Below are 14,517 nucleotides of genomic sequence, written 5' to 3'. Positions count from 1 at the left end.
AAAGATTTAAAATTGTCTTAATACATGTAAACCTTATTGCAACAAAGGTTAGTAAAACTGCACACAGTAGTGTTGCCTATAAGCTTTTAGCTGTATTACTGTGATATTTATGCAGGGATATATGACACATTTGCTCTACAAAGAGAGTCTAAAATAATCCTCCTATTGGAACCTTTATTATTCTTAATTTGAGAAGGTCACAGGAAAGCATAAGAATAAGGAGAAAAAAGGACAAGACAGAAGGGAGAAAGAAGTAGGGGTTGGAACAGAATAAGAACAGCAAAAAACCAGAACATCACCAACAACAAAAACCAACGACAGTACCAACATACAGAATCACCAATAACGAACAATATGTTGAAAGTCAGTATCTTGTTTTGTTTTTGTGGCTTATTAGTTTACCAACAACTACAGCAACATTCTTTGATTGCTTAATGAAGCAACCAAAGCCACAGAAATTTCAGCCTTTCTTCTATGACAGCTGTATAACTATAACAGCATGTGCACAAGCACAAGACACATATTTGACAGTGTTGGTAATTCTAACTGACCTAAAACAGGAAAGGTTTAGTCTGATTTAATATAACATTAAGAAATAATGTGTTTTTTAAAGTGGATATAAATATACAGTTTTAACCATATATTCCTGTTTTGTTTATGGTGTTGTTTTATCTTAATTGAGCCTAAAACCTTGTGGATTGTTAACATCCAGAGTTTTATTATTGAAGCTTCAGTAACAGATAATTTAAAATACACTTAAATATTGCATTATTATTATTTTTTTTTAATCTTCTAAATCTGAGAGAAGACACGATTTGTGTGTGTGTGGGGGGGGGGAAATCCCTTTTGCACCAATTAAAAAGTTTGATGTAACAGGTGAACATCTGATGGCTTCATTTTAAAGGTAATCCAATGGAACAAGAGCATGCTACAGAAGATCAAAGAAAACAATAGTGTTTGTGTTGTTGTGTTTTGGCTCTGTTTCATTTTTCTGCGTTGTGTAGTTTCAGGAACAGAAATGGCTTACTTTACATTTAGATAAAAGTCTGAACATTCTGAAGGGGCAGCACTCAGGGCTGCAGTCGTAAAAAAACAACCCATGCCCTGCCAAGAATTCTTTATTTTCTGTATAATACATCACATAGAAATGTAATGTGGGTGTTGCGTTTGCCTCCGTCAGTCAGAGCTTCGCTGTAAATCTGCCATGAAAACGGCAGCATCATCAGCCAGTGAATCAACATGCCAGGCTCATAAAACCTCACCATTACTGTGTGCGCTGTTTTGAAGTGAACATCTGAGTCGAGGTTCTGCTGAAGCTTACCATCAGAATGAGAGCAATGGCAATACAAGTTTGCATAGAGCTAAACAGGCCTTCTGGGAAATGTCGGGTCTGTGCTCAAATCATACTTTTCAAATCACCCTGGTTGAGTCACCATGTTGTGTTTGCATTAATATAAATAGAACTGTCTACAAATAAGGTAAATGTATTGTGACCAATTTGCTGATTGGAAGCATAGAAACTGTACTAAGAAAAGTGCTCCATAGGAAACCTGTTTTAATGTTCACATTTAATGTAGTTTGTGATTCAGTAATCAGCTATGCAAGTAATTAAAGGATGGAACTCCCATGATTTGCCTGTGTTAGATGTTTTGAGTTTCCTCGTCTGTTTCTCTGCTCTTGCATGTTTATGTTCTTTAGTTCATTGTAGATTAGGTTCTTGGTTCATTCTTGTTTATATATTTCTGTTACTTCCCTTGACTTCTCTTTATTTCTGCTCATCTGTGTTAATTGGCCTCCCTAATTCACCCTGCCACCAGCTGCTCCACATTTCTTCTGATTAACTGTTTGCCTGCCTGGTCCATGCCAGTTGCTCTACCCATGTGTTGCTTATTTCGTTGTAAGTTATGAGTTCAGTTGTTAGACATCCTTCTACTCACCATGCACTCCTGCTTGCACTTTGGTTCAGCAAAACCTATGCATAACATGACAGAAACAGATGCTTATGGTTTTTGGACAAAAATATTTTGTTAAAGGGTTTACTAACATCTATTAGCATGTAAACAAAGTTATTTCTAAGGGTCTTGAACTCCAGAGAACCACAGTGAGAATGATTATCCAGAAACACAAACAGTGGAAAACCTTCCCAAGAGTATCAGGACTACATAAATTACTTCAAGACCACCCTCATTTGTACAAGATATCACAGAAGATTTAAGTTAGAGTTAACAATTTAACAATAGGAAAGACAGTGTGGGCAAAAATGGCCCCATGGGAGAGTTCCAAGACCACAACCACTTCTGACCCAAAAGAGAAACACTTGTCTCACATTTCCCAAAAACATCTTAATGACTTAGGGGAAAATGTTCAGTGACCTGATGACACAAAAGTGGGACTTTTTAAGACATTTTTCCCATTACATCTGGTGTAAAACTAACAGTACTCCAGAGAAAGAACATCATACCTTCAGTCAAACATAGTGGTGGTAGTATGATGGTCTGGGACTGCTTAGCTGCTGGAACCATAAATTCTGCTCTCTAGAAGAAAACCCTAAAGAATTTCCAAACATTAGCTTTTGACTGCTCCTTGAGTTATGAAGGAAGACAGCAAGAAAGTCCACCTCTGAAGGGCTCACAAGACCAAAATGAAGGTTTTGGAGAGTCCTAGTCAAAATTAAAATATAAATCTAAATGAGAAGTGACACAACTTTAAGCCAGTCCTGCTCAAAAACCTCCCAATGTGGCTGAATTACATTTTTCAGTTAGGGCCACATTGAGTTGGATAGATTTTTCTGTTAATAAATGAAATCATCATTTGAAAATTGCTTTAATTATTTACTCAATTTATCTTTCTGGATATAAAAAATTGTCTCAAGTTACAAAGAAGCAAAAATGAGTCTTTTCCCACTCAAAAATGAGTGGGAAAACACTTTTCACAGCACTGTAAACACTAATGATATGTAAAGTTTTAATTATTCTTAAGGATTTATTTTTATACATTTCCGTCTTTTTGAACAATGGGTGTAGCCATTAAAAGAAAAATGCCGTTCTTTATCATTGTGTTTAACTAATACCAGTGTCTATCTCAGATCTGTTCCAGAAAGCCATCATCCAGAGTGGGACAGCGCTGTCCAGCTGGGCTGTCAATTATCAGCCTGCAAAGTACACCCAATCCCTTGCTGAGAAGGTGGGTTGCAACATGCTGGACAGCATTGACCTAGTGGAATGCCTGCAAAAGAAAAACTACAAGGAGCTAATTGAGCAGTACGTCACGCCTGCAAAGTATCACATTGCTTTTGGGCCTGTGATTGATGGTGACGTGATCCCAGATGACCCACAGATTCTCATGGAGCAAGGGGAGTTTCTAAACTACGACATCATGCTGGGGGTCAACCAGGGTGAGGGGTTTAAATTTGTTGATGGCATTGTGGACAGTGAAGACGGAGTGTCTGCCAACGATTTTGACTTTGCAGTGTCAGACTTTGTGGATCATCTCTATGGTTACCCAGAGGGAAAGGACACTCTGCGGGAGACCATCAAATTTATGTACACTGACTGGGCAGACAAGGAAAATCCAGAAACCCGTCGCAAGACCCTTGTGGCACTCTTCACTGACCACCAGTGGGTGGCACCAGCTGTGGCCACAGCTGACCTCCATGCCCAGTACGGATCACCCACCTACTTCTATGCTTTTTACCACCACTGTCAAAGCGACATGAAGCCCAGCTGGGCTGATTCGGCTCATGGTGACGAGGTACCATATGTGTTTGGGATCCCTATGATTGGCCCCACGGATCTTTTTAACTGCAACTTTTCGAAGAATGATGTCATGCTGAGTGCAGTCGTCATGACATACTGGACTAATTTTGCTAAAACAGGGTAAGGGTTCCTTTATTGTTAATTTCTTGTCTTTGTCTTTTCTCACTGTGATTTCAACCCTTTTATGACTCATAAAATCCTATTCCCACTTATGTTCACCTACGCTCTTGGTAAATGACAGTTACACGTGGTACCCTACATCCGGTTGCAACCTCTGGATATATATTATGTTCTCACATACACTCCTAATCAAAATCTTAAGATTAATAAAACAAATTGCATCGTAGATCTTAGAAATGTTCTAAGTAGCTAAAAGAAGAATTTGGAGCAGGAGACTAAAATCAGCAGGTAATTTTGTGAAAACAACAATTTAAATGAAATAGGTTCTTCATCAGTTGATCAAAAGTTTAAGGCCATATATCAAAAAACACAAAAACCACCTCAAAACAAAAATCAAAGTGTCAAAGAAGGACGTCATGAGTAGTTCCACCATTCTTGTTGATCACTTCAATTGTTTAGGCATGTTGGGTATCCACTGTCTGGAATTGATATTCATTTTTGCAAACTTCTCTTTGCATTCCATCCCCTAATGTTCTCAGTCTTATTTAGATCAGGGGAACACATAGGATGGTCCAAAAGAGTGATGGTATTCTCCTGGAAGAAGTCCTTTGTTTGGCAGGCATTGTGAACTGCAGCATTGTCCTGATGAAAACCCCAGTCATTACCACACAAATGAGGGCCCTCAGTCCTTTGGGATGCCCACTATAACATCTCTAAATAGCCAGCGGCTGTTTGACCCCTGCACATTTGAAGCTCAATCACCTTGGCCAGTCACCATGGCCAAGCAAAGTTTGCCCTTCCCACTGACTTTGATAAAGGAATTTCCTGACAGTAAAAATAAACTGTTTATTATTGGCATATTTAATTCTGATATATTTAGCAAGTTAAATATGTATTTATTTCTCATTTTGATTATGTTATTACATATTTAAGTAATAATTTTGAACTTATTGAATTATGGCACTGTTCTCCCTTAAAATGCATGCTAAGTTAGTGGTTGGGGCTAACACTTTTATAAATTATAATAATATGTGATTGGTTAACTTGAACCTTAGGTTGGCAGTTGAAATTATTTCATGATGGAGTGAAGCACATAAACAAAGAAATGAACAAATATACTCCAAGATTGGACTGTTCACTGAGAAATTGCAAAACAAACCAAAACACTAAAAGCTTCTATAGGGCTTAATTATCATGGACAATTATCAGGACAAAAAAAAAAAAAAAAACATGGCAGCATCACTCAGGTTTGCAAAGCTGCATCTCAATGAAAAGACTTCTAGAAAGACAAGACTTCTAAAAAAAATGTTTTGTGGACAAATGAGACCAAAGCAGAGATGTTTGACCCCATCACTTCATATCATTTGTCAAGCATAGTGGTGAAGAGCTGATGATTCGGGCGAGATTGGCATTCACAGGACCTCGATCCATTTGCACTCATTGAGTGGGCCAAGAACCCCTCTTTGTACCAGAGCATTATAGAATCAGATGTGATGCCATATGACCCCCATTGCTTGTGCAAGACATGTTGTGTAATGACAAAATAAAAGCATTCTTACTGATGAAATTATACAGCAAACAATCACTTCAAGTAGCGAAAGATGGTTCTACAAGCTGTTGCATCATAGGAAGGACTTTTTTCATGTTTGGCTTGAGGGTAGATTTAAACTATTTTAGAAGCTATTAAGTTTAATTTATGTGCTGGTACATGAAGGTACACATACAACTTTAGTTAAAGGTTACACCTGCTAAAGCTTCAGTGAAATTTGAATGGGACAATGTAATTTCTGTATCTTTTAAAATGGAAAAACGTAAGCTTTCCAATGTAAGAAATTCTGAAATCATCCTTAGCATTAGGAGACAACCAGCTTTGTACAGGGCACTTACTGCACATAACCAAAAGCCCATGTAAGGTAAAACTTTAGCAGACAGTGCAATAACTATAAAGTGAAATCTCCAGAAGCCTCTTGAAGAATGAAATTACTAAATGTTTTCTAAAATAACATTTAATAATAATGCTCCAAACCTGGATCTGGGGACAGGGTATCAACAAATATTTTTGCTATGATTGGCTATTTAATGATTAGTCAGTGAGTCACAGAGATCAAGTGGAGATTAATAAAACACATTAAATTCCCCCCTGGTGGTGCTACTGTGCAGGATTTGTGAAAGGATTAGCTTGCTGTTTATATTTGGATCACGTTTCTTTGCTTCACACACACCTTGAGATTAGGCATCAGCTTGTTTGTGACCCAGTCACACTGAGAATTCACTTTAAGACAAATAAAGTCTTGATCAGCATGATAGTCTGCCGGATTCCACCGCTTGCTGTTTGGCTACAATTCAATTGATGCCTGATCAGTGGGGAATTGGTCTCCTCACAGCCATTTTGGGAAGGCTCTTTTTTCCTTGCTGTTTTTTTATGCACTTCCAAGACCGCATTTACTGAAGGCAAATTCATCACTGGGAGAGTTGCTGTTTCTCAGCAAGTCTCCCTAACAAGTTGCCAAGTCTCCAGTTGTGATCACGGCAGATTGCCTATCTCTACAAAAATCATATGGTTGTGTTTGGACAGGAAATAGAAGCCGGAATTAGAAGTATAGATTACCTGGGGGTGATACATTTTTGATCTGCTGCTAATTTATTTTCAGTCCATTCACTTACAAATACATGTAAAGTTTCTACTTTTTATGATTGCTTCACCTCAGCAGTTAGACAAAAAAATCAACAAAATATCCAGAAAAGGCACATTACATGTAAAGTTGAAACCACATATCTAAATAAAAGGAAAAATGATAACTTTTTGTCTGACGTTAAATCAGAGTAATCTGTTTCTGATTTAAGTAAAAAAAGAATCTTTTTAAATGCCAGAATAATAGAAGAGAAACTAATCAATAATAAAGAAACTAATCAACAATAAACATTCACTATGAATATGATGCCTGATGGGTTAATTAACAAACTCTGGCTTGCATCAACAGCCACAACTGTGGATATACAGGTCCTTCTCAAAATATTAGCATATTGTGATGAAGTTCATTATTTTCCATAATGTAATGATGAAAATTTAACATTCATATATTTTAGATTCATTGCACACTAACTGAAATATTTCAAGTCTTTTATTGTCTTAATACGGATGATTGTGGCATACAGCTCATGAAAACCCAAAATTCCTATCTCACAAAATTAGCATATCATTAAAAGGGTCTCTAAACGAGCTATGAACCTAATCATCTGAATCAACGAGTTAACTCTAAACACCTGCAAAAGATTCCTGAGGCCTTTAAAACTCCCAGCCTGGTTCATCACTCACAACCCCAATCATGGGTAAGACTGCCGACCTGACTGCTGTCCAGAAGGCCACAATTGACACCCTCAAGCAAGAGGGTAAGACACAGAAAGAAATTTCTGAACGAATAGGCTGTTCCCAGAGTGCTGTATCAAGGCACCTCAGTGGGAAGTCTGTGGGAAGGAAAAAGTGTGGCAGAAAACGCTGCACAACGAGAAGAGGTGACCGGACCCTGAGGAAGATTGTGGAGGAGGGCCTGCGGAAGCACAGGACTGAGTCTGGAGTAGAAACATCCAGAGCCACCGTGCACAAACGTGTTCAGGAAATGGGCTACAGGTGCCGCATTCCCCAGGTCAAGCCACTTTTGAACCAGAAACAGCGGCAGAAGCACCTGACCTGGGCTACAGAGAAGCAGCACTGGACTGTTGCTCAGTGGTCCAAAGTACTTTTTTCGGATGAAAGCAAATTCTGCATGTCATTCGGAAATCAAGGTGCCAGAGTCTGGAGGAAGACTGGGGAGAAGGAAATGCCAAAATGCCAGAAGTCCAGTGTCAAGTACCCACAGTCAGTGATGGTCTGGGGTGCCGTGTCAGCTGCTGGTGTTGGTCCACTGTGTTTTATCAAGGGCAGGGTCAATGCAGCTAGCTAGCAGGAGATTTTGGAGCACTTCATGCTTCCATCTGCTGAAAAGCTTTATGGAGATGAAGATTTCATTTTTCAGCACGGCCTGGCACCTGCTCACAGTGCCAAAACCACTGGTAAATGGTTTACTGACCATGGTATCACTGTGCTTGGCCATGGCTATGGCCATGTCAAAGTTCATGGCCATAGGTGAGGGTAGGAACGTAGACCGACTGGTATATTTTTTCGGCTCAGCTCTCTCTTCACCACAACGGACCGGCACAGTGCCCCCATTACTGCGGCAGCCTCACTGATCCGTCTGTCGATTTCCCACTCCATTCTTCCCTCACTCGTGAACAAGACCCCGAGATACTTAAACTCCTCCACTTGAGGCAGGAACTCCACTCCAACCTGAAGATGACAAGCCACCATTTTCTGGTCTAGAACCATGGCCTCTGACTTGGAGGAGCTGATCTTACTAAACAACCTATTCATTTCAAACATCACTTTATAACTATACCAGCACACTCCCCACCTGGTATAAATATTTTATACAACTATATTATTACTTTTCAGTCTTTTTGATCACTTTTTAGGGGGAGCAGGAGAATAAGTTGGGTCACAGGGCAGAGGTAGACTCGAGGGGTCCCTTGTTTCATAACTCTGACTTCCACCTTTCTGATTCTGTTGTCATCACTGGGAATGGTTTTGGTAACAACTCCAATGGGCCATTCATTACGTTTAGGCAAGTCATCTCTCAACAAAACATCTCCAACTTGAAGTGGACTCACCTTGTCGCGAGTCCACCTTTTCCTTGGCTGAAGCATTGTCAGATATTCTTATCTCCAGCCCTTCCAAAAAGCTTCAGCAAGACTTTGAACGTGCTGCCATTGTTTTTTCGTACATGTCCTTAAGGTCAAATTTCCCTTGAGGAGCAGGTGGGTGCTTGCCTTTAGAGTGAGGAGCATCGCATGTGTTAAAACAGTGGGTGAGTCTGCATCAGCAGTTAAGGGAACTAATGGGTGAGCATTAATGATTGCCATGACTTATGCCATGAGTGTTGTAAAGACTGTGTGTAAGATGAGTAGGACCTGACTGGAGTAACATGCCATCTGGAATGCGGCGGGCAACGCCGATCATTCTTTCCCATGAACCACCCATATGCAATGAGTGAGGTGTGTTTTAAAAGTCCATGCATGGCCTTTGTTGCTGAGGTAGTCTTGAACCTCGGGATCATCTGTGTTAATCTTTAACTCTCTACAAGCCCCAATAAAGTTGGTGTCATGATCCCATCTGAGAATGTTGGAAGGGCCTCTAATAGCAAAAAAATCTTCTCAAGGCATTAATAAAACTAGATGTAGACAGAGATTCAATTACCTCTGTGTGAACTGCATGGGTCCCAAGGCAGCTGAACAAAACTACCCGGTGTTTGCTTTCTGCTGATCCACTGATCCTGCGAGAGAACACACTTCAAGGACATCTAGACCAACTCTAGCGAATGAGGGCTCCATAACAAGTTGATCCTGTGGTAGGTTGGCCATTTTTTTGTCCAGCATGTTTAACCCTATGTCTATGGCATGTTACACATTGATAGAGTATATTGGACACTAACTTTCTGGCTCCAATTATCCAAATACCGACAGATCGGGGTGCTCCCTCGGTCAGGTGGCGACCTTGGTGACCATCAGTTTGGTGGTAATGCCTCACAAGCAGAGTTCAAATATGATGTTTTTCGGGGAGTAACTATCCAGTCTTTTAATGTCCTCTTTGAATGCTTACTGTTGCACACTTGAGATGACCTTTAGTTTAGCTAGTGTTTGTGGATTTGTTGTGTTTTTTTTTTTTGAAGCTTTGAACTTGTTCCTAGCTAGTGTAATAAGTTTTGTCATACCTTGTATGAGATGTTTTCAGGATGAGAACCTTTCGAAGCGCTGGGTGGCTCAAAACTGGCTTTGATGACATACACGTTAATGTCTGGTCGAATATCTGCATTGTGTTCTGGTTTGATGACTTCAAACTCACATGTGTTTGCTGTTATTGGACGTGTGGCAATGTCTGGTGGGTTGTTTTCAGATGAAATATGATGCCACTGTGTCGGAATGGAGGATTCCTGATCCTGGACACTATGTTTGCAACATAGATGTAAAACCTTCTTGATGTGTTATAAATGTATCCTAGAACAATTTTGCTGTCTGTCTAATACTGAACAATGTTAATTTAAAGGTCCATTTCTTGGCATGTGAGCTCCGCCATTTCCACAGGAAGAACAGCGGCACATAGCTCTTGCTGAGGGATAGTATGAGCTGGTTTAGGGGCTAGTTTTGCCTTTCCAATGACAAATCATGTGAAGTGTTGTCCTTGGTCATTGAGCACTTGCAAGTATGTGACTGCATCAATTTCTGTGGATGAGACATCTCTAAAGACACAGCTCTCCGTGTTTGGCTGAGGACGGAGACATTGACACGTATGGTCTGGGAATGTGCAGGTGATCTACCTCGAGAAGGGAATCCTTCCATGCAGTCCATAACCTTTCTTTGGTTGATGGCAGCGGATTGCCCAGTCGCATGGTTCTGTGGTGAGATCCCAAATTAGTGCTTTGCCCTGTACAGTAGTGGGCGCAACAAAGCATAAAGGATCATACAAACTATTAATGGCAGATTACTATCTGCCTCTTTTGGTGAAAGGCCTTTGTTCTTTTGAGACTTGAAAAGTGAAAGTGTCTGACTCTAGGCTCCACCTTATGCCTAAACCTATGTGCAGTGGCAAAGGGTCAGAGTCCAAGTCAAGGCTTTTAATGTCTTTTGCCAAATCATCAACTGGGATTGCTTCCATTACTTTACTGCGGTTTGATGCGATGTTTTGCAAATGCAGATTTGACTCAGCGAACATTTTTTGTGTTTTTTGCAGGAGTGTGACTGCTTCTGCTTCAGTTGGTAGTGAGGTTAGACCATCATCTACATAAATGTTCCTGGTCACAAACTGCATTGCTTCTTTGCCGTGTTCTGATTCTTCAGCCTGTGCTGCCCTGCGGAGCCCATAGATTGTAACAGAAGTGGAAGGTTGATTGTGGAACACATGCACTTTCATTCGGTACTCTACAGTGTCCTGTTAAGTCATCGTCTGCATACCAGAGAACGCGCAAGAAATTCTGATCATCTTCTCTCACCCTGAAACAAGAGAACATTTGTTCTACATCTGCTGTTATGGCAATGGGCTCTCTGCGCAATCTGATTAAGACGCCGAGTAAAGCATTGTCTAGATCTGGGCCGCTTAAGAGGATGTCTTTTAGTGACACGCCCTTGTGTCTGGCACTTGAGTCAAAAACCACCCGAATCTGTCCAGGTTTTTGAGGATGATATACCCTGAAACTGGGGAAGTACCAACACTCCTCTACATGCTTTAAGATGTGTGCGATTTCAGCTTGCCGATTATCAAGGATTTTTTGCATGAACTGTACAAAATGCTGTCCCATTTCAGGTTTTTTGTCAATAGTTTAAGTGTGTTCAATCTTTTTAAAGCTTGTTCTTTGTTTGGTAAACATTGTCTGGTGGTTACAAAGGGAAGAGGAGCGACCCAGCTGTTCATCTTATCCTGATACATTTAATTTTTTATTACTGCAAGGGACTGTTCATCTTGAAGTGAGATTGCCAACTTTTCATCATCCTCTTTCCTGATGAAGATTGTGTTCCCAAGGTTGTCAGTTCGTACTATACGATATGTGTCTGTGACGTTTTCAGTGTCACATAGTTGACTTACTGTTTTTTCTTTTATTTGCAGCATATTGGAGCATGGACTGAGAAATGATGGACGCCATTGTGCAGAGTGTTACTCTTGTAGGTTGTGATAGATTGTGGTTTGTGTGCGCCACTTAAACAAACGTCTCCTAAGATGATACAGCCGAGGTCAAGATGCTGGGCAAACGGTGCGTCATGAGGTCGATTGAACTGTTCTCTCACCTTGAATTGTCTCAGAATGTCTCTTCAGAAAAGCAGCAGAATTTGTGCATTTGGATCAACTGGATGAATTTTGTGTGAGAGCACTTTTAAGTGAGGATGGTGTCGTGCGACTTCAGGTGAGGGGCTTTCAGAACAATCCTCGGGGATCATGTCGCATTCCAGCATTGGAGGAATTAGTGTTTGTGTGCGTCCATCTGTGGACTCAATTATAAAGTTTTTAGCTTTCCTTCCTTACATTTCGGTAATGCCTGAGCATGTCTTTAATGTGTACACTTCTGTGCCTCCTGCAACGCTGAAAAGGTCAAAGAACTCTGAGCAGGCAAGAGACTCATTACTCTGATCATCCATAACTGTGTATACATTTATTGCCTTGTCTCTTTGTCCTAAGTAAACCTTAGCTAAGTAGATTTTAGCACAAGACCTAGGGCTACGTTGATCCCCACAAACCTCCGTGCACATTGCTGTAGCTGGGACTGGTGGTGTACTTGTTTCCGGCTCCCCGCCATACTTTTCAATCTCTGGCGATGGTTTGCAGTCAGGCAGAGGTGGACCTGGATGAAGAGCTGTATCATGTCTCTCACTTTCACAGTCTTTGCAGGTGACCTTGATAGGACAGTTCTTGGCTTGGTGCTTAACTGGTGCATAACATTTAAATCATATGTTCTTCTCTTTTAAATATGCCTTTCTCTCCTCTAGAGGTTTGCAGCGGAAACTGTGACATTTCCTGCGAGGATGAGGTTTTTTTATGCAGTGGGCATTGTTTATCAGGATCCTCTGTCACATCTGTTATCTTTCTCTCATGTGCTACGTCAGTCTTTCTGTTACTGTTGAGCAATAATTGTCTTTTACAGGTTTGTCAAATTGATTCTGGGTTGCAGACAGATATGAGAAACAACGGTCATTTCTAATGCGTGCTTGCTCTTGTACAAAACTAGAAAAAGCACTAAAAGGTGGGGATGTGACCTTAAGTCTGCTCTGATCTTGGATGCATGTGAAATCCACTAGATATTTTAGGGACATTGTTTTGAAGAGAGCATGCTCGATTACCTCAGGTTCTCCATAAGTTTCCTCCAAACGTTTCCAAACCATTTGAAGGGCTATTATGCCGTTGTTTATCTGAGCTGCATTAATCATTTTTGCTTGTTTTGATGACTTTGGCCCCAGCCATTTAATGAGGTCTGACTGTTCTTTAGATGACAGGGATAAGTCTGCTGTAATATTCGAAAAGGAAGATATCAAGATTCTTGATATCTCTAATTGAGGAGGATCTTTCGGCTTCTTCTCATCCATCCTTTCTACTAACGCCAGCTCTGTCTTCCTCCGACTCTCATGCTGGCTAAGGAAAGTGACGATGACTATTTCGGTCAGTGAGGCATCTGTCAGCAGATTCTTGACTACATGGTGTGCTGTTGCAACGGCTACTTTTTCTGCCGACTCCCATGGCAGGTTATGCGATCTCAGTCCGTCTAAGCATATTGTTACCCTTCTGTGGTTGATGGCAGCATTCAGTCCTTCTTCCAGGGCTACCCACATTTTCTCTCCGTACTCTTTCAAGTCTTCACCTTTTTTGTAAGCGGCAATGGGAGAGTGGACTACAGCATAATAAGTGAGGTTGGCCCCACTAGCACTTTGGTTGCTTTGTTCTGGCTCACTTGTTTCCTCAGCTCTCGAACCTCTTGTTTGTAATATTCCCCTGCCTCGGCTCTCACCCTTTTTCTGAATTTGGTATTGTGGATCTTGAAGTTATCATTTGTGAAAACCTGCCCCAGTTTTCACAAATGAACCCCAGGGGTCTCCGATAACTTGGTAGAGTTGAGTCCCGTTTTGCAGGGAAATTCGTCTTGCATCTGTGGGCATCGGCTCCAGGACTTTCCTCATCATGACTCTGTCTGACTTCTGACTAACCTTTCTTGGCTCTTTTCCTTCAAAATCCATCTTTCTTCTCATTTTGGGTTGGTTACTGGCACTGTTTCCTTTGGCTTCTTGTTCATACTGGAAGGTACTTTACTTTGTGTGGGGTCACGTTCCCTGTGGCTTGAGGTGTTGGCCATACGTTGGAGGCTTCCCTTATGGTGCTCGAGGGCTGCTGATAAGTGGGCTCTCTGCCTGTCTCTTGCAGTTCTTGTCTGGCCAGAGCAATCTGTTGAAGTAGGTCATCCTTCGGCTTTGTGATGAATGGGGTAGAAGTTGGTCCTTGGCTGGGTTCAGCTTTTCTTTGGTCTTGCTCTTGGTCTGACTCGATGCCCTCTTCTTCACTCTCTGTTTCTTCAGTTAAATCATAAGTTGGTATCTCTAAGTGAGCTCTGTGGTCTTTTCTTGGATCCGGTCTGCCAGACTCACTACACTCCTCAAGCAAACCCACTTGGTCGCCGTCTTGGATGGCTCGGAGCCTTTCTATGAAGTGGCTCCTTTTTCTAATCTCCTTTTCATACTCTTTCAAGCTTGCCGGGGCTCTGATGTCGGGGTATGTAGGGTACCCGTTCGGTCCTGAGTCACTACACTCCTCAAGCAAACTCTCTTTGTCGTCATCTTGCATGGCTCGGAGCTTTTCTTTGAACTGGCTCATCCTTCTGATCTCAGGTTCATACTCTTTTAACCTTGCCGTGGCTCTGGTGTTGGGGCTTGTGAGGTACCCATTTAGTCCAGACTCACTAGAAACCATCTTTATGATTGGGTCATATTTCTCGGATGGACTGTACAGTGACATCAGTTTCCCCAGTCCCCATAGTTCAATAAACCCTGTCCACCAACGTAACCATCGACCAATTTCTTC

At 41.2% G+C, this 14,517-nt stretch overlaps 1 protein-coding gene across 1 annotated transcript in view; it reads left to right on the top strand.

The window, feature by feature from the left end:
* The window catches only part of nlgn4xa (neuroligin 4 X-linked a), a 215,133-nt gene that overhangs the window by 184,920 nt on the left and 15,696 nt on the right, over positions 1-14,517 (top strand). The window contains exon 5 of the mRNA XM_047355517.1: positions 3,086-3,875. Within this exon, the coding sequence (XP_047211473.1) occupies positions 3,086-3,875 (790 nt within the window). The remainder of the gene's footprint in view (positions 1-3,085; positions 3,876-14,517) is intronic.

Source organism: Girardinichthys multiradiatus, chromosome 24 (genome assembly GCF_021462225.1).
Source record: "Girardinichthys multiradiatus isolate DD_20200921_A chromosome 24, DD_fGirMul_XY1, whole genome shotgun sequence".
NCBI classification, from domain to species: Eukaryota; Metazoa; Chordata; class Actinopteri; order Cyprinodontiformes; family Goodeidae; genus Girardinichthys; species Girardinichthys multiradiatus.
The sequence above is the reverse complement of the archived record's forward strand: the minus strand, read 5'-3'. Positions and strand labels throughout refer to the sequence as shown.